The sequence below is a fragment of the Falco rusticolus genome, chromosome 8, assembly GCF_015220075.1.
Source record: "Falco rusticolus isolate bFalRus1 chromosome 8, bFalRus1.pri, whole genome shotgun sequence".
Classification (NCBI taxonomy): Eukaryota; Metazoa; Chordata; class Aves; order Falconiformes; family Falconidae; genus Falco; species Falco rusticolus.
In genome coordinates this window covers 38,206,700-38,231,819 of record NC_051194.1, presented here as the reverse complement: position 1 = coordinate 38,231,819, position 25,120 = coordinate 38,206,700, and the positions used below count along the sequence as shown (strand labels likewise).

General features: G+C 39.2%; 1 protein-coding gene across 1 annotated transcript; it reads left to right on the top strand.

Moving 5' to 3' along the window:
- The first annotated feature begins 519 nt into the window (after nucleotides 1–519).
- On the top strand, nucleotides 520–23,609 carry LOC119153024 (cytochrome P450 27C1). The gene is made up of 9 exons (XM_037398919.1): nucleotides 520–879; nucleotides 5,463–5,653; nucleotides 7,247–7,446; nucleotides 10,033–10,242; nucleotides 11,995–12,158; nucleotides 16,377–16,543; nucleotides 17,329–17,407; nucleotides 18,394–18,597; nucleotides 21,306–23,609. The coding sequence occupies exons 1-9, from the start codon at nucleotides 520–522 to the stop codon at nucleotides 21,420–21,422; spliced, it is 1,692 nt and encodes a 563-aa protein (XP_037254816.1). The 3' UTR covers nucleotides 21,423–23,609.
- Nucleotides 23,610–25,120: the final 1,511 nt, after the last annotated feature.

Sequence of the window (25,120 nt, the reverse complement as noted above, 5' to 3'; positions counted from 1 at the left end):
TTGTGAGGTTATGGTGTAAAACCATTGCAGTTTGTATGTGGAAGCAGAAATGTTTTCTGTATATGTTACAGGATGGTGACCGGTACCAAGAGAACTTCTGGCAGAAAATAGGGTATTTTCTAACATATGGGAATTTTTTAACACCACAGGAAAAAACAGCCCCAAACTCACCTTTTTTAATGAAGGAGAAAGATGGGATAATCCTTCTGTGAGCTTTTTGCCAAACCATTGGGGGAAAGAGGGAAAATCTAAACTTTGGCCGCATGCTTAATGGGTGAATTTATCTGATTTGAATTATACAAAATAATAGGTTCGTTCTATTCAAGTCTCATCCCAGACCCACCCCCCTTTTCCAGCCCTAGGGGAGGGAGCGTTAAATAATGGTCTGTGTAAACTGATGCTCATGCAGTTAAGTTTGGAGAAGTGCTGCTTGTACAAGTTAAAGCAGGCAGCGAAGGAAGAGCAACCAAGCAACAAGCAGCTGCAGGAGCAAAGTGGACCCTTCTGAAATTGAGCGACATGTCTTTCTTCACGAGAGTTTTGACGATGAAGGGCAAGCAGACGCTTGAATCTGAGAGAACTTACTTTTACCACGCGGTTTTTGCCAGCAGGTTTCACCAGCTGCCCAAACTTTGCAGCAGCCCGTCCCTGGAGGTGCGGAACAACCCGCCCGCGGCGGCGGGGAACAAAGGCGAGGCGGCGGTGGCAGCGCCGGGGCGCGCCGGGGAGCTGCGGGGGCCGGCCCGGGAGCTGCGGGAGCCCGCACCGCACCGGCTCGGCAGGGTCAAGAGCCTGCAAGAAATGCCCGGACCCAACACCCTCTACAATCTCTACGAGTTTTTCTGGAAGGACGGCTTCGGCCGCATCCATGAGATCCAGGTACAGCTTACCGGGGTGATTTCATGCTTGGCTCCCGTGGGGTTACCCCAGCCTTTCCCTTTCTCCCCCCACAAAGCGCTGCTCGCCCACCGGGCTGCCCGCACCGCAGCCAGTCACCGCCCCGCCGCTGGGAAGGAGCCGCGGCTGGGGGTCCCCCCCTCGCCCCCCGCAGCCCTCGGGGGTGTTGGCGGGTCGGTCTCGGCGAGGAGCCCGGGGCGCGCCGGCCCCTCGGCTCCCCCCTTCTCATCTTGGGGCGGGTTCTGAACTCGTAGGTAGGTGCCTTGCCCGGGGGGAGGGGCGGGAGTCCCGTCTTTCCCCGCCGGGGTGTTTCACACGCTCGCGGAGGGGCTCGTTTTCGGCGGGCGGCGCTGGGCAGCGTGGGCTTGCGGCGAGGCCGTGCCGGCACCCCGGGCCGCCCCGGGCCGCCCCGCCTCAGCCGCCTGCCGTGCGGGGGGCTGCCGCCGCTCTCCTCCCGTCGGCTCAGCCCGGCGCTGCTCCGCCGCGGCCAGAGACCATTTTGTCTCTCCAGCCCTCGCTCCTACCCTGGCCTCCCCTTACATAAATATACTTCGCCTATATAGGTCCCCTGAGGGGGCGGTAGTCGCGCCTGGCCCCGCTGCCGTCAGCGCTGGCCGGCCCCCGGCCGCCGGCCCCCTCCCTCCGGCAGGAGCGGGCGGTTTGAAAGCTCCCGGGGGGCGCGGGGGGCGGGCAGCCCCCCCCTGGCGGCCCCACCGGCCGGCGGCGGCGCGGGGGAGGGGAGGCGGGAAGCGGGGCCTGATGGCGGCGGGAGGCTGATGGCGGGGTGGGGGGCGGGAGGGCGGCTGCTGTCACCTGCCCGGCGTGCGGCAGCTCGGGGGTGCGGGGCGGTGAAATTAACCGGGACGCGGGCGGGGGTGCGAGCCGCCCTCTGTGGCCGGAGACCCGGCCCGGGCTGGGCCAGCGCGCCTCCTCGCTCCGCACGGTGGGTCCTGGGCGCTGGCACGGGCAGCTGCCGCACCCGGAGGCTGCCTCTATCCAAAGGTGACTTTTTTGTTCCGTACCTTGGCCAGACATGTGGGTTTCATCCCTCAAAACTCACAGCGCATCTCCCGCGGCCTTTCCCCACGTAGCCCGAGGGACCCTGACGCGAGCACTGGCGCCCGAGGGAGCGGAGCCGTCCGTGGGTTTCGCCCTTCGGCGGCAGCGGGTCCGTAACGCTTCCCAGCGCAGCGCGGACCCCTGGCCGTACCTCCCATGTGGCGTGCACTGGTCCGCTCCTCTCAGTGGCCTTTCCCAGAACGCTAGGAAGGGGTTCACAGACAGCCCCAAGAGGTTCGCTGCCTGAAAAATCACTGAAATTTAAAAAAAAAAATGTTGAAAGAAAGGAAAGCAAAAACAGAAAAAGGAAACCAGGGAGAACAGGGCAAAACTGTAAATGGTTTGAAGATCAAAACTACTCAGAAGGTAGGATTTACAAAGGGCCTAAAACCACCAGAAAGAAGCAGGAAACTGGGGGAAAAAAAAATCATGTCAGTTGCTTGGTTTTGTCTGGCTTTGTTGTATTTACCATTAGGATTTCTAAAAAGAAACTTGGGCTCCTCAGTGTATGCTTGGTTTGATGCCAGCCAAACTAGATTGCTTACAATGAATTGCTCAACTTAATTGCTTGTTAACCAAGACACAAGCAGATGAAACTTCACGATAGCTAAAGCTTTATGTTGCATTGTATTTCTTTTTTTTTCTTCTACCTCTGTGGTGCTGTACGAAATTCGAGAGGCACTCACCATAGCCTGGTAACACTAAAAACCCAATACTACCATTGAATTCCAGTTCCTTCACTGTCAAAACAGTGAAAATTATTCAAAATATTGAAACGAGTATAAGGCCAAACAGTATATGCTTTTCACCACTACTAGCTGATATGGATATTTTCTTCTTTAATGAATGTTATTCATGGAAAGGAAAGCGGGAGGAAGGATAAGGAGGAGTTGTAATATAATACTAGTTTTTATTCTGTTCAGAGTCTCAAAAGTCACTTTACAAGTCATGGATGCCCTGTCTGCATACATGCTGGATGCAAATAGGCATTAACTGGACTAATAACAGTCTGCTAAATTTAGCAATACAGTGAACATCAGGAATGAATTAATCTGAAACCCTTTGGTAACCAGCACAGCTACTTAAACGATATCCTTCGGTGCACACAAATATTTGTACGCTATATGCAGAAGGGGTAGGGAAGCTGAGCGCTTTTTCACAAAGGAGGTTCTGTTCTCAGTAACATGATTCCAGTTAGTCCTGGCCAAAGCAGTAATGCCTACAGCAATTATGACAAAAGGAAAGTATTTTTAATTTGGTGCGGTTAGATCTCTTTTGTCTCATCACTGCTATGCAAGTATGAAGAAAAGAAAGGTGAGGGGGGAGGGCTTGGATGCTGGCAGTTTGAATTTATGATGTGTGAAAGAATGTCTGGTGTGAGAGTGGTATGTGAGACACTGAAGTGTGATATTTTTAAGGTTTGAATTACAAGGGAAAGAAAACCTATGTTGTGATAGAAAATATGGAAGAGAAATGCCGAGTATTTCTTTTAACATGAAGTTGGTACACTGAACATCATTCTGCTGAAAGCAAGAGATGGCCAAATACCTTGTCCTTGTCTGTTTCTGGTTTAAAACTAATGTTTCATTTATTTTATTGGATGGCTTGACACTTGATTTAGTTTCTCTTGAAGTTTATCCTCCCATGTAAACCTCACTCGCCGTCAGTGGGAAAAACAAGCTGCTCCATAAATAGCAAAATGTGTTGAACCTGTTTTTGTGTGACTGGTGACATGTATCCCACCCTCTTCACTGCCTTTTCTTTCCAGCACTTATCTCCCAACTCATACTTTCCTTTAAAGACTTGTGCTCTCAGTTCTCTCCGAGTTCAGCTTCAATATCCCTGAACTATCTCAAGTCAAGAGATACTTTGGGGTTGGGAGTGCTTGTTCATATGTTGGTCTGCATGTGGTGTTTGGTTAGCAGCAGACCAAGCAGAAACAGCCGAGTTCCTACTGTAGCATTTCCCATGTCGGGGTGACTAATATGTGTGTCTCATTTGAATCCAGATGCTGATTTTTTAAAACAGTAACAATATAGTTGCAGGAGACCTTTAACTCTCTGTTGAACTTGACTGAAATTGACCATTGTGTTCCAAAAGTAGTTGAGAGGAGACTGATGGAGACCACAACCACACAACTCCTGTTTTATTTGGAAACTAGGCAAAAGAGTTACTCCTTTTATAAGCACTTGGTACCATATGCTGAGTGACTCATGTGTCTTAAACTTATTGTTGGCAATTAAACAATTCATCTCTGTAACCAAGACTGATTAAAGAAAGGTTTCTCATAAGTTAATCTTGGGTCAACCCTAGACTTTCACTAGTGTAGTCATATCAAACATCTTTGATTTGTAATCAGCATAACTCTGCAAACAGATGTCTTTGGATTAGATGCAGATAAAGCGTCAAAGTTAAAACTTTGGTCAGTTTAACTTGTCTTGCTACTTTAACCTGAAATAAAGGTTTTAAAATTTAAAACTTTCTCAAATCCAAAGTTGTAATAATATCGCTTTAACTATTCTTTTGCAGTTTTTTGGTGTTTTTTTTTCCCCACTAAAATGATGATGTAACTCTCCTCCAAGTGAATTCATGGGAGTCGAGTGTTTCATTTCATGACCATGTCAGAATTAAATAATTAAATTTGTTTGAAATCATCAGTGAGATTTCATGGGACAGTGATAGTGCAGCTTTACTGGAAAACTTCTGGTCGTTTTGTTGTGTGGGTTTTTGTTTTGTTTTGGGTTTTTGTGGGGTTTTGTTTTGTTTTGTTTTGTTTTTCTTTTAAATATGTCATTTAATGTTTCCCAGTCCTCTTAATTGCTTGTTGCTTGCCTCCAGCTTGAATCATACAACTTGTGGATCAGCCACTAAATAAACCTCACTGCAGGAATAAGACCTGAACTTTTCCTTCCTTTTGCAGAATTAACATATGTCATCCTAAAGTTCACTGCTGATGAAGCTGTACCAAAATACAGTTTTCTGCTAGGCTGCTATGCTATCACTGTCCTCCGTTATGTGTGAGAAACTTAAGTGTAGTTTTTTGTAAAGAATAAAATGGTAGAGTAAGTCTTTATTTACAAAAGACATTAAAAGTAAATTATTATATCTTTGTATTATCGTGTTAGTTTCACCTATTTACCTCCATGATTTTAATTTTTTCACACATTATTTCTAACCTGTTTGATCTGAAGGGATGTGTTTTTAAGTGCCCAAATCCTTTCATCTTCTCAGTATTTGGTTTCACTCACGCTTAGTGCCTTGGAGCTTTGGATCTTTTCAGTCAGAGGTCCTGAACAGTGTGACCTCTCTGTTTTCCTTGTGAATATTTCACAGTAATGCTTAGATGCTTTCTCCTGACATTTCAAACCTTTCCTTGACTGGAAGGCTGGGGATCAAGTTCTAGACGTGATAGATTGATTTGCTGTATGAGGAATTGTTGGTTTCCTTTTGTGATATTTTTCCTTAGTAATGCTTTACTTTGTTTCTTTTTGTTGGTGACACTGTAGCAAAAACACACTCAGGAATATGGAAAGATCTTCAAGTCTCACTTTGGTCCCCAGTTTGTTGTATCCATTGCAGATCGAGATATGGTTGCTCAAGTCCTCCGAGCAGAAGGTAGAGCACCACAAAGAGCTAACATGGAATCCTGGCAGGAGTACAGAGACTTACGAGGGAGAGCCACGGGACTTATTTCTGCGTAAGTGTTATTACTCCTTCATTTCCTTTGTTTTCTTGTAAAAGTTTAGTGATTTGCTGAAGGACTGTACAGGTCATCTGGGAATCCAGGCTTTTCTGTGTGTGGAAATTTGTGTGTGTAGTGGGGGGAAGAGAACAGGAATTTATGGTGAATTGTCTCTTCTGCTGTAAATTTTCAAAGGGGTGGTAAGGATGCATAGTTTGAATGTGGAGTAAGCCACCTTGCATAAAACCACTCTTGGGGAATGTGTATCAACTACAGTTGTCTGAGCTGACTCACTTACCTGGAAGCAGCATTACAGAAAAGGGCTTACTTACTCTGGCACAGCACTGCACAGATGTAGTTTCATTGCTTCAGAGCTAGACTGTTGCATCCAGCTGGCAGTGTGCTCTGTGGACTTTGTTGGCTCAGGTTGTCTTTAGCTTTATTGTTCACCAAAGTGCCCTTTCAATAGATTAATGCAGAGAAGTCACTGTATGGTACCCTCACACTGTAGTGCATCCCCATGCAGATATTTTTGTATGTGGCTGATTCTAGAACAGTTTTCTGTCTTCATAGCTTGCATAAACTGGCAGTGCATGTGGGTGTGGTTAATTGCCACTGGGAACTACTCACAGTCCCCATGACACAGGATGTTTATTTACACGGAAATTTCCTGAGTCACGGACCGCCTGTTTCTTTTGCGGTGGCAAAAGGCATTATGTATTGCACTGCAGACTCAAATCAAACTAACAGTTCCTTGATACTTTGTGAAATGAGATCTTAAATCAAGAGACAGTCAGAAAATGTTTGTTAAAGAGATTAAATTCTGTTGCTGGCCAGTAAGTTTTTGTACCTTGCAGCAGCATTGCTCCAGGTGAAAAAAATTAATGGGAATTACTTGGCAATTTAGTAAGAATGCATAAAAGAGAATTGCCTGTCCTCACAAGGAGTTGAAAGATATCCCTGAAACCACTGTTCCCAAATACTCTGCTCATATGAAGCTACATATTCAGATTTTTAGTCTTTAGTTCAAAGGTTTCAGTACATAGGTCAGCCGAAGGAGAATTTAGCTGTAAATTGTCTTCTCTATAGCTAGGTCTGCTATCCTATTACTTTGTAGGTTTAGAATTAAGGTAACTGAAAATGATGGATCGGTAATGGAACTTTTGGTACTAGCTGTAATTGTTGATTTGCCAAATCTCAGTGTGATACCTTTCTTTGGTAGTTAAGCGCCAATTCAAGGTAAAAGCAATTTTGCAGACTATCCATTCAAATATTTATGTAAAGTGACTTTAATGAGAAAATTTTGCCAATTTCTTCTGTTAGCTACTACTAAACCACTAATACCGAGACACTTGTCAGATTCAGAACACTGAGTGGACAAGTTCTGTCACTGAAACCAGAGATCAACTTACACATGTACATAAGTGTTGCAACACTGAAATTTAATGAGGATGTGCACTAAATACAGAATAAAATATCATAATTTTCATTTCACCGCTTGCTTTTGTTTGACATGAAGAACTGTAAACAGTTTCATTGCAGAGCTCTTACCCAGCTGATGATTATTAAAGAAGATTGTGTTTAGACATCATTAATAATTTCTTCTAGGGAGGGAGAGCAATGGCTAAAAATGAGAAGTGTACTGAGGCAAAAAATTTTGAAACCCAAAGATGTGGCTGTTTACTCTGAAGGAGTCAATGAAGTTATCAAAGACTTAATTAAAAGAATCCACACCCTCAGAAGTCAAGAGGACGATGGGGAAACAGTGACCAATGTTAACAACCTCTTCTTCAAGTATTCAATGGAAGGTAAGCCCAGGCTGTATAACATCTGTAAAGAAAATGGATGTAAAGCAGTTGCTTATGGTTAGGCATTTTTGTCATATGACTAGTGCCTCACTGTGATTAATCTGAAAAGGGAAGCTTGGTATTGTGCATCCAGGTGTCTTCCTACTTAGCACAGTAGGTATCAGTAGAATCCCTTTGTAGAGTCCAAAGAGGTGATACCTTGTACTAAGAGACAATTCCTGTAGAAATGCTGGTATATAGGTAAAATGTACAATCAAGGCCCTGAGCAGTTTCAGTACTCCTTACTTCTGTATTAATTTCTCAAGAATAAGAGTGTTGACAGTATAGATGGTAAGACACGTTAATTTACCAACATACTGGCCAAATTCCAGTTGGGGAATCGCTATGTGATGTATCTAAATTTTGTTCATAGCTGGATGTGGGAAAACTGCTTTCCCCTGCTTACACATGCCAAGTGTGGTATTGTTGTGCTTGCCTTAAAATCATCTGCCACTGGCCTACCACTAACGATGGAACGCTAAATGGAACTGCAGCCTGAGCTAGTATGGCATTTCCTGTGTTCTTGCAGAGATTGAATGGTGATTCATGTTTCATGCATTCCTCTGACTGACTGCATACAACCTGATCTTATATGCAGTGCCTTTTAAAAACATTGGTACTCTTTGCTGACAGGCAGCTGAATAATTTGAGATTTGCAAGAACCTCCAAATCACTAATCTATGAAGATGCTGTATCGCACTGCTGGCTGCCACTCAGGTTTGGTAAACTAACCTGAGTCTGTCCTACATTAATAGTGTCTAAAAACGGCATTCAACTAAGAGTTACCAATTTTATGGAATTTTACACCCTGAGCTTACAGATTCACTCTCACTGATGGGTTAGTTTAAATTCTTCACATTCTTTTAGCTTTTCATTTATAACTTGTGCCTGGTACGCACTTATTTCCTATTTGAATTGCAGTTTTAATTAACTTACACTGTCAACTGTTCAGGGAACCAATGTGCAAGCTTTTTTTAAAGGACCATGTAAAGAGCAAAAGAACACATAAGAACTAGCAGTTGCTGAAAGAGGCACAAGAGAATTAAAAGGCATAGAGAAATATCTTCCCAGGGAGGAAAATAGGGAAGGAAGAGGGAGCTGAAAATAGCCAGGTTTGAAAATTATTTTGTCAGTCAAGAAGAAATACAAAGCAAAAACAGGGAAAAAGAAAAGTTTCTTAAATCACAGACACATACCACACACATATATATGCACGCACACTAGAGAATTTATGGAGAGTTTGATGGAAGGCAAGATCAAGGTTAATTGTCATTAGCTATGGTACCTGCTTTTCATAGGAAAACCAGAGAGAAAAAGAGACTAGAGTGTTAATAGACCAGTTACTGTAATTATCTAGTTAACAGTTATTCTACCATTTCCTGGAAAGATGTGGGCAAACTATTAACTAATGAATTTTAAAGCACAAAATTAAATGGCTTTGAGAAATTACCTAAATGCCTTTTCAAATTGCCTAATTGCCCCATGCCCCACTGGATTTTAGAAAAAACCATTAAATAAGATTATTTTGATAATAGGAATGCTTTTTATACTGTAACATGTGGTATTTTCATAAATAACTCGGGTAATATGATCTAGATATTTCAAATTGGGAGGCAAAATTGCTAGAAACTGGTGTTCAGGAAGTAATTAAAAAATAGTTTGCTGTCAAACTGAAAGAACATTTTGGCTAACTCCAGTAGGGCAGTTTCTGGCTGAGTTCTGCCTAGTATTTAATAATTTGATTATGTTTATAAAAACTGAGCTGAGAAATTGCAGGAACACTAATGGACAGGTAAGAATTAACTTGATAAGTGGAAGAAATGGTCCAGAGTTGAGAAGAATACAAATTTTATAAAATACTTTATATATACTTTATATATATACACTTTGTATATAAGTACTGTTCTTTGGCGGGAGAAATGGTATTTCTAGTAGGGATCACTACAACACTGTGGAAAAACACGTGAGGAATTACAGCAAGTCAGGAATGAGAGAGGAGTCAATATTATTATTGTAACAGTGTCACACACTTGCTAGTTTTCAGGGCCGCATGGAGTACATTGTGTGCAGTAAAATCACTGTCTAGAGTGCAAGCTCTTTATCCATTTGTGCATACTCATTATTCATTTACTACCAACTTATGACGAAGAAGAGCAGAGCCACTGCTAGAAACTCCTGCGCTTCTATCAGAAATGTCTTTGGTCTTGTACGTCCCTGTGTGTTCAGAGGGCAGCGCTGCAGGCGCAGGGTTTGCGGTGCAATGCAGAACACAGTGAGTAAGCGGGAGGGCTGCTCTGCTCTTGATGGAATTCCCAGCTGACTTCTCAGGTTGGGTGTTCCTGACATAGTAACCATTGTCTCGCTACAATGGTTAGCTAGGATTTTTTTTACTGTGTTTTAAATTTTTATTTTACCTGTTCCCAACTGCAGTCACAATAACTAAAGGTTTTTGGAAGGTAGTTCCATTAGGTTAGTATTTTAATACCTTGAAGTATTAATATGTATATATGCAAATGTATAGCAAATTCTCTGATTTCATATGTGCAGGTGTGGCAACTATTCTGTATGAATGCCGGTTGGGCTGCCTGGAAAACAACGTCCCACAGCAGACTGTTGAATATATTGAGGCTCTGGAGTTGATGTTTAGTATGTTTAAGACCACTATGTATGCAGGTGCTATTCCCAAATGGCTTCGTCCGCTTATTCCAAAACCCTGGAGAGAGTTCTGCAGATCCTGGGATGGACTCTTCAAATTTAGTAAGATTTAGTAGCAGAAAAGTTCAGCTGTATTTCTGCAGATTCTCTGTGTGTTTGAGCAGGACTTGCTGTATTTCTCTTCTAAAACTATAAGAAGACATTGTAGCAGAAGTAAGTTTCATATTAAATGCAGACTTGGCCAAGGGAACAGTTTAAAAAAATACTCTATTGAAAAAGAATTTTACCAGTACACTTTGAACATTCCTCTGTTTTATACTGCTGTTTCTTTATTTGCCTTCATCTGTTTCAGCACCCAGCCCTCACTCCAGGTCCAAGTTCTTTGCCAAGGCTTTATCTTAAGCCACTCAGTTTTTAATGAGGGTACTTTTGTTGACTTCAGCAAGTTTTCAGTCAGGCACTCTGACAAATAATCAGCACTAAAACTGACTATAAAGTTAAAAAAATTAGACACCAGCAATTAATTAAACTCTTTGTGAAGTTCATATATATACATACAAGTTGACACAGAAGTACACTGCAGTACTACAGTATGTTTTTTTGTAAATAAAGCATTCCAAGCTACTTTTGAATCAGCTTTCATGTAAGCAAGAAGAAGGAATTGTCTTTGCAATATATATTTTTTTTAATATTCTGGAGTGTTAAAAATACCTGAACCCTCTTACCTTCTCTAATGTTAGAAAGCCTCATGCATTTTTAAATGTATTTTATTAGCACTATTTGTCTAGGTAGGTCTGTGTACAACTTCTTGAGGGTAGGTTCTTTAGTTTCTTAACTTTTAATTTGCCTAATATGCTTAATTTTAAATGTGTATTGATCTCTATCTACAGTAGGCGTTAGGGAATCCATTTAATGCTGACACAGGTGTGTTTTCTGTGGAACACATACCTATTTACACTGCCACTTTTAAATTCTTTCCTATGATAAAATACTCTTGTTCCCTTTTCTGCATTAAAACCAACTAAAAAAAGACGTCATCTTTACTCTAAAAGCCGCTGAGAAACTGTTCTTAAGGAATTTTGTTCCATTTGAAACTTCTTGTCATGCTGTTTCTTTGTTTAATTCCTTTGCGAAAAAGGAATTAAATGGTGAAAATCACTGTGTGTGATGTGTCTATTTGTGTAGGCTTCATAAAGGAACGTGTTGATTCTCGTTCATTTTTTTTAAAGCTCATTCTATAAGGCATTAACTTTCTGAGGGGTTTTCTTCTTTTTAAAGCCCTTGTTTCACAGAAGATGCCCTTTGTTTTGGAAATGGGTCTGTGGGTAAAATTGCTCAAAATTTCATTTGCTGAAGTTTTTAAATTTTTATTATTCCTTGATGCTCCTCATCTTTGTCTTCAGTGTAATTCAGTTCTGTGGCTTCGACCTTCTAGTTGCTGCTAAAATCTTGTAGCAGCCGCTGTGCGCTGAGTTGCAGCATGCTCTGCAGAGTTCACTACTTCTTGCAGAGTCACCCAAAACCAAGCCAGGTGGGCGTAAAAAACTTGACCTTGTGCTTTCTTTGCTCCCTGTTAAACTGCAGTCTCGTGCCCTTTCTTTGTGCTCAGCGTTCTTGTTCTGTGAGTTATGAAGGTTCCTGTCAGCTCAGTCTTTACTTACCATGAGTACCCAAGAACATCCACTACCACTCTATTATCTTTTCCTTGAAAAAATAGATTCAAATTCAGTTTATTCTTTTTATGTTTCTTTTTTTTTGGCTATGCAGTGTAGCATAAGGAAAAAAATGTCAGTACTGAGTGGAACCAGCAAAAAATTAAAAATGGAGGCTTAACAATTTTTTTTAATCCCAAAGGTCGAATCCATGTCGACAACAAATTGAAGGCTATTCAGTCCCAGCTGGATCAAGGAGAAGAAGTGAATGGTGGGCTACTTACATACCTCCTAGTGAGTAAGGAACTTAATTTGGAAGAGATCTATGCCAATATGACTGAAATGCTTCTGGCAGGAGTGGACACAGTAAGCTTGTTACAATTTTTCTTGTGCAGTTGTTCTCGTAAACCAGTACCATTTGCAGCTATCTTCAGAAGGGTTATGTTGTTTACACAGATGTAATTTCTGACACATTTAAGCCATGACATCTTTAAAGCAATAGAAAATACTTACAGCACTGTGTAACCTCTCTACTGGAATGAAGTCAGTGTTCTGTACTAGCTGTGGTTTACAGGAACCCAATGTTTGGGAGTTGGTTCCAGTTTATTAAACAGATAAAATAGCAATTGTCTTTACATTCAGCTTGGGTTTCATACATTTTCTTTTACTAGTTTGAATATCAGGTTGGTATTTGTGCTTCTTTAGGTAGACCACAATAGAAAAGGCTGTTGAAAGTTAGCGTGAAAAAAATTGATTAATAAACTCATGTAGAATTTGGTAAAGGATTTTGATGTATGGCTAATCACATCAACTGGGACACCCATTATGGATCAGATACCTGGTTTCTGCTGAGGTCCATTAGAAAGGGGGTGTTAGGCCCGCACTGATGTGGGTAAGGCTACTTAGTGTATGTACGAACACCTACTAAGGTTCACTCTACCCAGGCTTGTGCTGGCAGCATGCAGCCACTGTGAGGCAAAGAGCTGTGGTAACGGGGCTCAGTATTAGTGAGGCTAGCATATGCGGTGTGTTAACACCTGGTGAAGTGTTTTAAGTGGCCATCTTTCCCAATTCTTCTGATTTATCATCTAGAGTATTTGAAGAAACATTAAGGTCATGTATATATCTTTACCTCCTCTTATTCCTATCATATGAAACCAGCATTCCTTAGTATTGACTGCGGCATGACAATAAGCAAAGATAAAAATTAGCTATTTTATATACAATGTATATGGAGTTATTTAGAATATCAGTGCACACTACTATTGTAAATGATTGTAACTGAACAGTTTTTTAAAAGAAAGCTATATGAATTTGCTAAAGAAAGTGCTATGTATGATTGTTTAATAGTCTTGCAGTAGAAAGGATTAAAATAAGTAAAAAAGTAATGCAGCTTTAAAGTAAAAAAAACCTCTCTGGATAAGTGACTTCAGATTTTTTTGATTTAAGAATGTTTGTAAGATTTCTAAAGAAAACAAAAAAAACCCCAACAGTAACACTTTTGAATTCCATAATAAAGAGCATATGTAAAGACCATTTATGTGCTGAAGGTTATTCCATTGGTTAAATATCCCAAGGGTTTATGAGTTTGGAGAGCTTTTTGATGTTTGGTTCTTAAGTAAAGCACAGTTATTTATCCCATTCATTTTCTAGTCTTTCAGACCATTAATTTTCCATTTTTAGTGTGTGACAGTTTTCATTAAACTAAAAGGACAATGTTCAAGTTCCTGCCAACAAAAGTTTCTCTTTCCATTTGACTCAGCTAGCTTTCTCAGCTGGCAACAATCTTTTTGTGAGAGGATGGTACCTCTGATTTCCTCATTTCCGAGTACAAGACAGAAACTGAGGGAATCTTTTTTTCCCCTGCTGCTCTCTCTTCAGATCTCATTTTATCATAGACGCTGAAAGAGGTTTAGAGGTTTATAAAAGTTTTCAACAAAATTGTAAGTCAATTTTTTACTGTCCCTGGAACAGTGCTAATTTTTAAGAGGTTATGAAGGAGCTGGGGACCTGGGAAGAAACAATGTTTATGTCCAAAATTCTGTATACAGCCGACACAATTGCCAGCTGCTCTGAGCTCTGAGAGTAATGGAACAGGATTGCATTTTAGCAAGGGATAGCCACTCGGTATCACAAGAATGAAAAAAGAAAGGTTCTAGTATGATACTTAACAGCATTTTACCCCAATTTGAAGACAAGACATAAAAGGTGACCATCATGATGAATTTTCATTCTAACTTGATCTTAAATGTAAGCCCCAAATAAGACATTTCCAGAAGTTGGGCTTTTTACCCATACGTTGTTTATACCCTTAAGCTTTATTGTTCTAATGAGTGAGAAGCTGAAAAGAAAAATGTTTGCTGCATAGAGAGTGAGACTGGTTGTCTGTCTTCATTATACAAGTTGAAAAAAAGAATTAAAAATAAATCAAGAAGATTAGGTTAAAGGTTAGAATTTTTCTCTCTTAAATGCTGCAAAATGGTGGAGGAGATTCTCCTGGAAACTGTGCTAAGGCACACAGAAAATAAGGAGGTGATTGGTGACAGCCAACATGGCTTCACCAAGAGAAAATCGTGCCTGAAAAATTTGGTGGCCTTCTATGATGGGGTTACAGCGTTGGTGGATGAGGAAAGGGAAACTGATGTCATCTACCTGGACTTGTGCAAAGCATTTGACACCACCCTGCACAACATCCTTGTCTCTAAACTGGAGACACGTGGATTTGATGGATGGACTACCTGGTGGATAAGGAATTGGCCGATAGTCTCACTCAGAGAGTTGTGGTCAACAGCTCGATGTCCAAGTGGAGACCAGTGATGAGTCGCCATTCCTCAGGGGTCAGTATTGGGACCGGTGCTCTTCAGCATCTTTGTTGGTGACATGGACAGTGGGATTGAGTGGACCCTCAGCAAGTTTGCTGATGACACCAAGCTGGATGGTGCAGTTGACACGCTGGAGGGAAGGGATGCCATCTAGAGAGACCTTGACAGGCTTGAGAGGTGGGCCTGTGTGAGCCTCATGAAGATCAACAAGGCCAAGTGCAAGATCCTGCACATGGGTCATGGCAATCCCAAGCACAAATACAGGCTGGGCAGAGAATGGATTGAGAGCAGCCCTGGGGAGAAGGACTTGGGGGTGTTGGTGGACAAGGAGCCGAACATGAGCTGGCAATGTGAGCCTGCAGCCCAGAAAGCCAACCAAATCCCGGGTTGCAACAGAAGAATTGTGACCAGCAGGTTGAGGGAGGTGATTCTCCCCCTCTTCTCTGCTCCTGTGAGACCCCACCTGGAGTACTGCATTCAGCTTGGGGGCTTCCAGCATAAGAAGGACATGGACCTGCTTGAGCGAGTCCAGAGGAGGACCGTGAAGGTGATCAGAGGGCTCCTCTCCTATGAAGACAGGCTGAGAGAGTTGGGGTTGTTCAGCCTGGAGAACAGAAGGCTCGGGGGACGTTTTTCATGGTAAACTTTTTGTCTTCAGCGATGGTTGTGAGGGAAATGGACTAAAGGCCATTTGCTTGACCTTAACGTCTTGGGTGCAGCTGACAGTAGAAGCAAAATGTCCTGAGTCTGTCTAGTATTTGAATAGGATCGTCCCTGAAACCCAGACAGCTTAAACATAGGGGCTCATGGTGAAACGAATGATAAATACTGGGTCACAAAAACTTAGGATTGAAATACTCTGTTTAGTTCCATGTTAGTACAGATGGAGTGAGTTCATTCTCTCAGAGAGTGTCCTAAACCACAAATGTGCATCGAAGTGCAATTTTTCCAGCTAAGGTGAAAGAGGATTATATTATGGGTTCCTTGAAATCATCTTGTGCTCAAAGCTGAACTGCCTCCTGCCTTGTATTCTGTTTCTTCCTTCATACAAAATATTTTAAAATTATCTTTCACACAATACCTCTTTTCTGGAGCCTTGATGATTATTAGAATCATTAATTATGGGAAGGAATATGTTTTAACATTTAGGACCACTTTAAATGTGTAAGCTCATCTTCAAGCTTCCTTAAGAAAGTTTCAATAGCATGCTGAATTTCAGTCAAGTGGGAATTTTCAAGAGGTAGAAAGTGCCAGTTGTGGTCTAGCATTGCTTACCAAAGGATCAAGCATAATCTTAGCAGCGATAGCATCAATTCTGTTGTGTAGATGCTCTGAGGAGACCACCATAGGCTTAAAAGGGGTTGGTAATGCTCTGAGTAGTATTCGCTTGTTTCCTCTGAAATGTTTTTGTTGGGAAGATAAACACATTCAAAAGTAACAGTTAAAAACTAAACAGCAATGGATTATGTTTCAGTACTGTTTATGTGGTTTTGTTTATTTTTTCTGTTATTTGTCATATTTCACTGGGAAAACATTACACAGATTGTTTTGATACATGGGGATTTTTAGATGGAAAAAAGGGATGAAGGAGGCGATGGTGAAGTCTGACAACATCCCATTGAATCCTTTGTTATCAATATTAATTACTATACTTTAAATAAATAAAACGCATAGTGGAAAACTGATTGGTTTTCCTGGCTTGAAATGGTTTTTAATCTAATCTTGTTGGACTTGATGATGATGGTTGTGGTTTCTTCCTTAGACTTCTTTTACTTTGTCCTGGGCAACGTACCTGTTGGCAAAGAATCCTGAGGTTCAACAACGTGTTTATGAAGAAATAGTCAATAAGCTGGGGAAGGACCAAGTGGCTGTTGCTCATGATGTCCCAAAATTACCTTTAATTAGAGCAGTGCTGAAAGAAACCTTGAGGTAGGTAGCAGACAACTGCAATCATTAATGTAACAATTTAGTTACATGTAGTTGTAATGGATTTTGAGTCCATGCTAATGTTAGTATTTAGTTGTTGTTATCGCTCTCTGCTGCTTCTTTTATTTATTGTAGCAGTATTGTGTCCAATGATGCCTAAGCAATGAAATATGATGGATTATATAATGTTTAATGTTTTTAAGTACGGTAGAACTAGTATCACATATGTAGAACATACCTGTTAAGGTAAGTCATTGAAAGCTTGATTTTTGCCTTTTAAGTATTAGCCTGTGTGATGCACTGTAACAGCCTCTGCCCTCACACTGGTACTTTGCAGCACCACTACAATCATTTTAAGCTTCTTGAATTAAATTGAAAGCATATGACACGCTTTTTTTGTATGTTTATACCAAATGTTCATGTGAGGTGAAGAGACTAAAAGGATTTTAGAGAAGGCATCAACAAGGCTTTTTCAGCTCCCAGTAGTTCTAAAACGTGTCCAGACTAACAAACTGATTGCATGTTTGTACCTGTGTAAAGCAAATAAATACACAGACCAAATAGCTCAACCTCCAGTTACTAGTAAATAACTTTCCTCAGTTATAACCGTTTTCTCCAGATCATTCAAGGTCTTTGGATCTCTAAGTAGTTCTGTACTTTTGAAAAACCTTTTTGCTGTGAATGCATATTGTGTTCATAGTGCATATTTGTGAATGCATATTGGAATCTAAAGTTTTAAATTTGTTTTAATTATTGCTGTTGAACTTCTCATAAATACTTGTCTCTAGGTTATATCCAGTATTGCCAGGAAATGGAAGAGTCACCCAAAAAGACTTGGTCGTTGGAGGATACCTGATACCTAAAGGGGTAGGTTCTATTGCAGTCATCTGCAGAGAACAGTTTAATTTTTGTGAACGCAATGTGATCTGTCACAACGTATACATATATACACTTCTTTGATTTCAAAAGAACTCACCAAGCTACAGCATTAAGAAGGAAGTATTTCAATAATACCCATTTATATGACAAAAACCTGATTTTATAATTGACTTGTTGCTGCTGGTTTTTTTAGATTTGGGTCCTCACCGTATAATCAAATTTACCATCATGACTTGTCCTTAATATTCTTGAGGGTGGAGGCTATTAATAAACATCTCTGTGCAATGTTACTATTTCATTAAAAATGTATGAATTTCATTATTCTTGCAATTTTCTAAGTCTTTGCCTGTTAATTCCCTTTGTAGAAAGAATTTGATTTCCTTTTTCAATTATGAATCTTTCCTACTATTCAGAGATTACATAGAGATCATTGTATAACTGTATGGCTCTAATTAAAATGACAGCATTACTGTGTTAAAGCAACATAGCCTTAAGACAGTCAGGACTCTTAATTCTTAATGTACTTATTTAAATATCATTCCACATGCACCCCTACTGCAGATTTATTCGGAAACATCATCGCATCAATTATTGCTGGTTTTTTTCCTGAGGTGGTGTCGTTTCTTTTCCTTCTCATCCTCGGTTTTTACCTTTTCCATTGCCTTGTATCTCTCTTCTCCCTTTCTCTCATACTATCTTTCTGAGACAGTTCCCAATACTTGTGAGTTTTGTTCCCATCTCCTTCCCCATTGCATCTTCTCTAATATATCTAGCAACATATAAAACAATTTGAAGATTATTTCATTTGTCCAGTTGAGAAAGGTATCTGATTTTCTAAGTATCCTTTTTTTTTCTAGAAATACTTAAAGATACTTAATTTTTATCACCTCATGTTGCATAAATTACAGTAATTACAAATGCTTTTTTATTTGTTATGTGTATTTGAGCTAGCTAAATATCATTTATTTTCTCAGACGCAGCTGGCACTCTGTCATTATACCACTTCATACAGCGAAGAAAATTTCTCAATGGCAAATGAGTTTCGACCTGAGCGCTGGCTGAGGAGAGATAATTTGGACAGAGTAGACAATTTTGGTTCCATCCCCTTTGGTTATGGCATTCGAAGTTGTATAGGAAAAAGAATTGCAGAGCTGGAAATTCATCTTGCATTAATTCAGGTTAGAACTATGTGACAGCATTACAAGAAGAAAAATATATTGGTATGATTCTTTTCTATGTATACCATTTCTGGGTATCTTACAGGGATCAAAACCTTTGTTTTGGAGTGTTGTCTTGCATAGTCATCCTGCAAAGGCTTAAAAAATTGAAAATAATCATGCTTGATACGTAGCATATTAGTTAAACTACATTGCAGAAGAAAAAAAATCTTTATAATACAAATAAAGTAAAACTAAAGGTAAGATTTGTAAGGAAATACATGGATTTGGTACAGAAGGTTTTTGTAAACAAATTAGAAGTCTTTCTTAATGTATATTAGAAAGGTTACCTGCTCAGTTTCAGTATTTTAGTTATGAAGAATTTGGTGCTTACAAAGACATAAAATAGTTTTTATATCCTTGTATTGACCACACCGCTACGACAAATAGTAGAATTTTTCTATGTTCTGTGGTTTTTTGTCCCTTCTTGTTCTTTCTTCTACCTTTATCATTCTAGATATACATAACTTATATGAGTAGTTAGTACCTATTGATATATATAATTTTCCATTGCTTTATTTCATAAAGAAAGCTTTCCCAACAGCTGCTACATTTTTTGTTATTTACAAGACAACTTTTAACTCAAATACTGAGATCAGATTGTGCAACCAAACCTCAAAGATTTGGAAACTATTTATAGTTACTTAACTGTAAAAAATATTTAGACCCGTTATATGTATTCAAAGCAAAGCTTGATTGAATTTGCCTTAGAATTTCCTTAAGTAAACTCATAGAACAATCTCTGGACAATTACGTGTGTCTTTCAGAAGCCAGACTGAGATAGCTCTCGAGGAGCTGGATAAAACAAACATACTTGCATCTTTTTGAATAGGAGGATCAAGGAAGTAATAGAGAGCTTGCTTTTGTTTACTGGAAAGAAATTAGAACAAAATAACGCAATCTATTTACAAGTATCAAGATGAAATTTAAGTGATTTAAAAATAGAAACACATGTAGCATGAGGCTTATCAAAGAAAAATTGTTTCAGACCAGTCTGATTTCTTTCTTTGACTTGATCATTTACCTAACATGGTGGATATAAAGTAAATTATATATTCCGACTTCAGGAAGTATTTTCACATGTCCTATACATTGTTCTCACAATTAAATTAATAAAATTTGTTCCAGATGGAAGTACCTATAAAATGCATGCACAACTGGTTGGAAAAAAGAAATAGCTGGAGGCAGTAGCTGTCAAATATTTGCTGTTGAACTGGGAAAGCCTTTAATTAAAATTCTGTAAGAGTCTGTCCTGCATTTGATTTAGGTTGGTATTTTCATTAACGGTGTAAATGATGGATTAGAGAATACTTTTAGAGTTTGCATAGGATACCAAGCTGACATGAATTAAGTTAAAATCACAGGATGTGAATATAGAACTACAAAAAAATGGGTAAATGTTCCAAAATCAACACAAATTTTTTCACTAGGGATGGTTGCAAGTTACTACTCTTGAGAAGAAATCAAGTGCTTAAATACAAATTGCTGGCCAACTGGCTGGGTAATTAGTACCATAGAAACCGACTGGAAGTATATAGGAAAAATTGGTCAAGAATAATTATGCTAATTCTGACAAGGCAATGCAATTCTTGGGCATATTAACAGTATTAACAAGCATGTTGTATGTCAGAAAGAGTAGCTAAATTATGTAATCTTACCAAACACTGATGAATCCTCAGCTAGACAATGATACGCAACTGACCCTGTGCGCTGCATGTTAAGATATAGTCAAACTGGAGGAAATTCAGAAGGCAGAGAGAATAACAAGAATGTGAGGTCTGAAAAAGAGAAGAATGAGATGGATTTGGTCAAACATCTAACACTGAAAAGGTAGTTATGTGTAGGATAATAACACATTGTTCATCATGCTTACTAGGAGAAGGGTAAGAGAAGGTTGCTTAGTTTATAGGAAACTGTTTGAGAGTTAATATTAGGAAAAGTTGAGAATGTTGCAGTATTTTCTTCTTGAAATTTTAAAAATAAATAGCTGAGGTATTCTATATTCAGCTTCAAAACAGGTGACATAAATCTCTTGAAGTTTGTTTAGCCCACAGCTTCTGTGCTTTGTATTTGCAGCTGATTCTTTCAGTTCATTAAGTGTATGGAAATAGAAGTTTCATGTACAGAAAACCTGTGTGATTGAATTATAATGATTCTGTTCTGGAGAGGTTCTACTATTTGACTCTTTGAATCATGATTGTTTCACTTCATGGTGCACTGGACAGTTGCTGTCTCATGTTTGTTTTGTTTTCTTCTACCCAGAAAGAGAAGTATGTTCAATGAGATTGGGACTTTTTTTTATTGCTTTGGTTTATAATTGCACATATTGATGTATATTAAAGTGAAATAAAAAACACAGAGAGAGGAAGCTCATGAGGTTTGAAAGAGACTTTTGTTTCTTTGAAAGCTCAGACTGTTTAATCTAGTTGTGTGGAAATTCTTCAAAAAGTTCAGTCCTCCCTCCATCAGAGAAGGAAGATTTTTGACTATAATCTTCACCTTGTAACAACTATTTTTTCTTTCCTGTATGGGAATCCTAGCACTTAGACTCCACAGAACTAGCAACAAAAATTTTGTTTGTGACAGTCTATTTTGCTCTCTTTTCCAAAGTCTAATTTTCATATGTAATTTTGCAGCTTTTCTAATACTTGTCCTGCTTCTCTTCACAGTTGCTTCAGAATTTTGAGATCAACATTTCTCCCAAAACTGAACCAGTTCATGCCAAAACACATGGACTTTTGACTCCTGGAAACTCCATCAATGTGAGATTTTCTGACAGAAAGTGAGACTCAAATGTTTTGGAAATACTTGTTTGATTTTCATGGGAACAGACTTGCATCTCATGGATGTTTAATTATGCTTGTTCTTGGTTTGTAGGTATTTCACAAAACAATCAAATATTTTGTTCTGCCTTAGTTCTAGCAGTACATAAGAGAAATTACCTCTCCTTTAATAGATAATTACACATATGAAAAAATATACTGAAAAAAACTCCTTCTTGCACTGGGAATCTCCTTTCACCTGGAAAGATTTCTAGTAATAGCAACACGTGCATTGAAAAAAACCCCCAAATTAAATTCAGACATACTGGTATCATTCGGTGGTTTTGTTACACTGCTTTCTCATAAAAGTCAACTACTCAGTGAGTCTGTTTGAGAGCAAGAGGATTACTGTATCATATGTGAAAATTAGCTGCATTTATGATTTTGTGTCTTTCTGTTTCTTGTCCTCCAGTGTTTTTTAAAAGTTCCCACCTACATTGAAACTATGAGGTCGTTTCTGTCTTGTCTGTAAAAATTTACCCCACATGTATTAAAAAAGCAATACATTAATGTGACAAGTAAAGAGAAAAAATACACTCAAAATACAGAACAACTAAAAATTTATCAAAACATAATCTCCATAAAATGTTTGTATATATTTTTTTAAAAAAAATAATCTTATAAATAAACATTGAAATGTCACATTGTAGAGTTAGGAACCCAAGACAATGTCCTCATCACCAAAGCATAAGCTGAGTGGAATAGCACAAGCCACTTTCACTGTTCTAGCTAATACGATGCCAAACCCAAATGCAAATAATAAAAATGAAGTAGTTGTTGCATTTTTATCATTTAATTAAAATACTGCTATTAACTATCTTCACAGTTCAACAGTAAGAACTGGAAACTTCCCTTTGTTAACATGCTGAACCCATAGGCAGATGCACAGCTGCCTTCTGTAGGATGGAAATGTGACTGCTGAAGTATTTGGAGATTTTTTTACTATCTAGTGTCTAATACAAAGAATGGACACCTGAAAGGTGGATTTTTTAATTATTATTGTATTTTTCCTATGACAACTAACAGAAAGGTCTCTCTTGCATGATACTTTAGATAACTTTAGTATCACTGCATTATCCTTACGTTCTCATTTTTGAGAGAAACCTTGTGCCTTGGGTGTATGTTATGCCTTGAACAATGCTCAAACCTGCATATTCTAATATGAAATTAACTATGTAGTTATGTATAGTTAACTGTTTACATGTCAAGCTCTGACTGTTTGTGAGGTAGTTTACCTACTGATAATCATAAACTTTTCAGCCAACATGCAGAGTTAGAAAAAAGTTGTGCAACACAGTTTTTAAAAAGAGAACATTTTTCTAAGCTCATCTATCTGTAAGAAGTCAAATTAAATAACACACTGTAGTTATACTAGTGTACATGAAATTCCACATATCTAACTACTACAGTCACATTGTTGTATTTTGGTTACTTTTTGTAGTGCCTTTTCAAGGTCTGGACAAAAGACAACCAAAGCAATCTCCTTTGTATGGATCTTGTATATAAAATAGTAACAATAAACAAAATTGGTCTCATCTGTGAGAAGATTAAATGCTAACGTGATGACTTTAAAATGTTAATCTGTATCGAGCATATATAGGTACTATAAGAAAAACAGGTATATCTGTGGAGGGTTTTTTCCTTGAATGAGCTTGCTTTCTGATGCTGTTTTCCAGGGCTTCACATTATTCCCTTTTTTTCCTTTCCCATTATTATTTCCAGTTGTCCCTATCTTAAATAGAATGAAGAGAGCTGTATGTGCCAGAGCCAGCTGACATCCCAAAGGAGGTGTTTTGCAAAGGTCTGTCTAAAAGTCTGCGGGTTGAGTATTTGACTCCACAACTCTGCCTGTTTTTGTTGACTTGGGGACCAAGAGGCCCAAGCCTTGAATCCAAATTTGGATTCTGTATGGTGCCCTCTTTTTGCATTGCCATAGCATCGCTAGAAACACCAGCCTCTGCTATGTTGCAGTACATTTGCTTCTTGGTATCAGTCCCAAGCAATACACCACTGTAGAAGAGGGAAGAGGCATTCTAAAATGCTCTTTAAAGCATTTGAATCTTTTCATGGAAACCAAAAGTCTGTGATCTGTTTTAATACAGCATCTATCCATGTTAAGTTGTCTTTGATACATAATAAAATATTTATACAGAATTTACAAGTCCTGGTTCTTATTTTAATTGCTATTTATAATTGCATTTTTCTTCATTGTCTTAAAGTCTTTAACTTGTTGGATAGAACTGGAAGATACACTGCTACATGGGAAATTAATAGTTCAGCTAGAAAAGATGGGGATTCATACAAGAATTTAAGGTGTGTAATGACCTGGCTGAAGGTGTGGTAACACTGTATTATGAGTGCAAAGTTACCCAAGAAATACCCTAGGACTGACTCTAATGTAATGTTTTGATTAATGATAATTGCTTAATATATGGAAGAGTATTAATGATATGAAGAGTGAAGGCATAAAGGTTAAAAAAATAATAATAAAAAATCCCAACACAACCCAGAATGTAATAGAGATGGGATGGAATTTAATAGCAAAAGACATGTACGTGGGGAATAAAAAGAGTTTACTTGAGGAGCTAATCAGCTGAAAATGAAATGTATAGAGGTATCACAGATGACTAGAAATTGCAAGTCTGTTGGAATAATGAAAAATACAGCCTAGAATGTATGAGATGAAGTATCTCCGATAGAGACTGAGGAATAATAGGTGAGACTGCATCTGAAGTGCTAGGTACAGTGTGGTTAGGTGTTCAAGAAAGGTGGGGTTTGATTTGAACAGGTAAGACAACTCCTAAGGTTATCAGGTTATTAAAGTTTCTGTGAGTGGAGAAAGGGTTATACTGCAATGCTTTTTGCTCTGCCTCCCTGTGTTTTTAAGCAGATCACAAGCTTGCAGATCAAGCCCTTGCACATCTGGAAGCTATGTAACCATGGGCTGAGGAGAACTTGTTTCTTTGGACACAGAACTGTGCTGACTTGATTATGCTCCTTCCAGTTGGATTAGATAGCAGGTAGTAGAAACACGGATGTCTGCAAGAGACTGAACGTATCCTCAAAAATATTCATGTAGTTAGTTTAGAAAAGTGAATATTGAGAGGAGATAAATGTTCTTTTCAAACACCTTCATCACCAGCTAGCAATGAATAAACTGGTGCAGAAAGTTTTGAGCCATAAGGAGAGAGTTTAGAATAAATTTGCTGTCAGAAATGGTGAGGAAAAAAGCAATTTTTTAAAAAATCTCCAAGCAGCCATGACATGCTGAAGCATGGTGAAAAGAATTCTGTAAGTGGTTGTTTAACTAGAATCACTGTATTCAGTCAGTCTGTTCTCTGTTTTTGTTACTCTGTTGTAGGTACACAGGCATGGAAGGAATCTATGAGGTCAATGGTGAAGTAGTCAACTCCAGAACTGGCATACAATTTTGCTGAATGAAACTTATGAGCTCTTTAAATACCTCAACACTGATGTGCTGTGAAGATAGAGAGTAACATGCCTGGCAGCTGTGAACATAAAAGAAGTAGGCACTGGGGGGGTGTTCAGAGCTAGAAACAGAAGAGTTCTGCTGTCATGCGCAGGACTGGGGAAGGGGAATAGCAGAGCCACACAGTGGGGGCTTTGGGCAATGTGCAATAATCCATGGAAGCACACATGAG

Bases quoted from the DNA above. Each gene is read 5' to 3' on its own strand.
- LOC119153024 (XM_037398919.1), top strand. From the start codon at position 520: ATGTCTTTCTTCACGAGAGTTTTGACGATGAAGGGCAAGCAGACGCTT. The intron at 12,159-16,376 runs GTAAGCTTGTTA...TTTCTTCCTTAG, and splicing joins TTCTGGCAGGAGTGGACACA to ACTTCTTTTACTTTGTCCTG. The intron at 17,408-18,393 runs GTAGGTTCTATT...TTATTTTCTCAG, and splicing joins GATACCTGATACCTAAAGGG to ACGCAGCTGGCACTCTGTCA.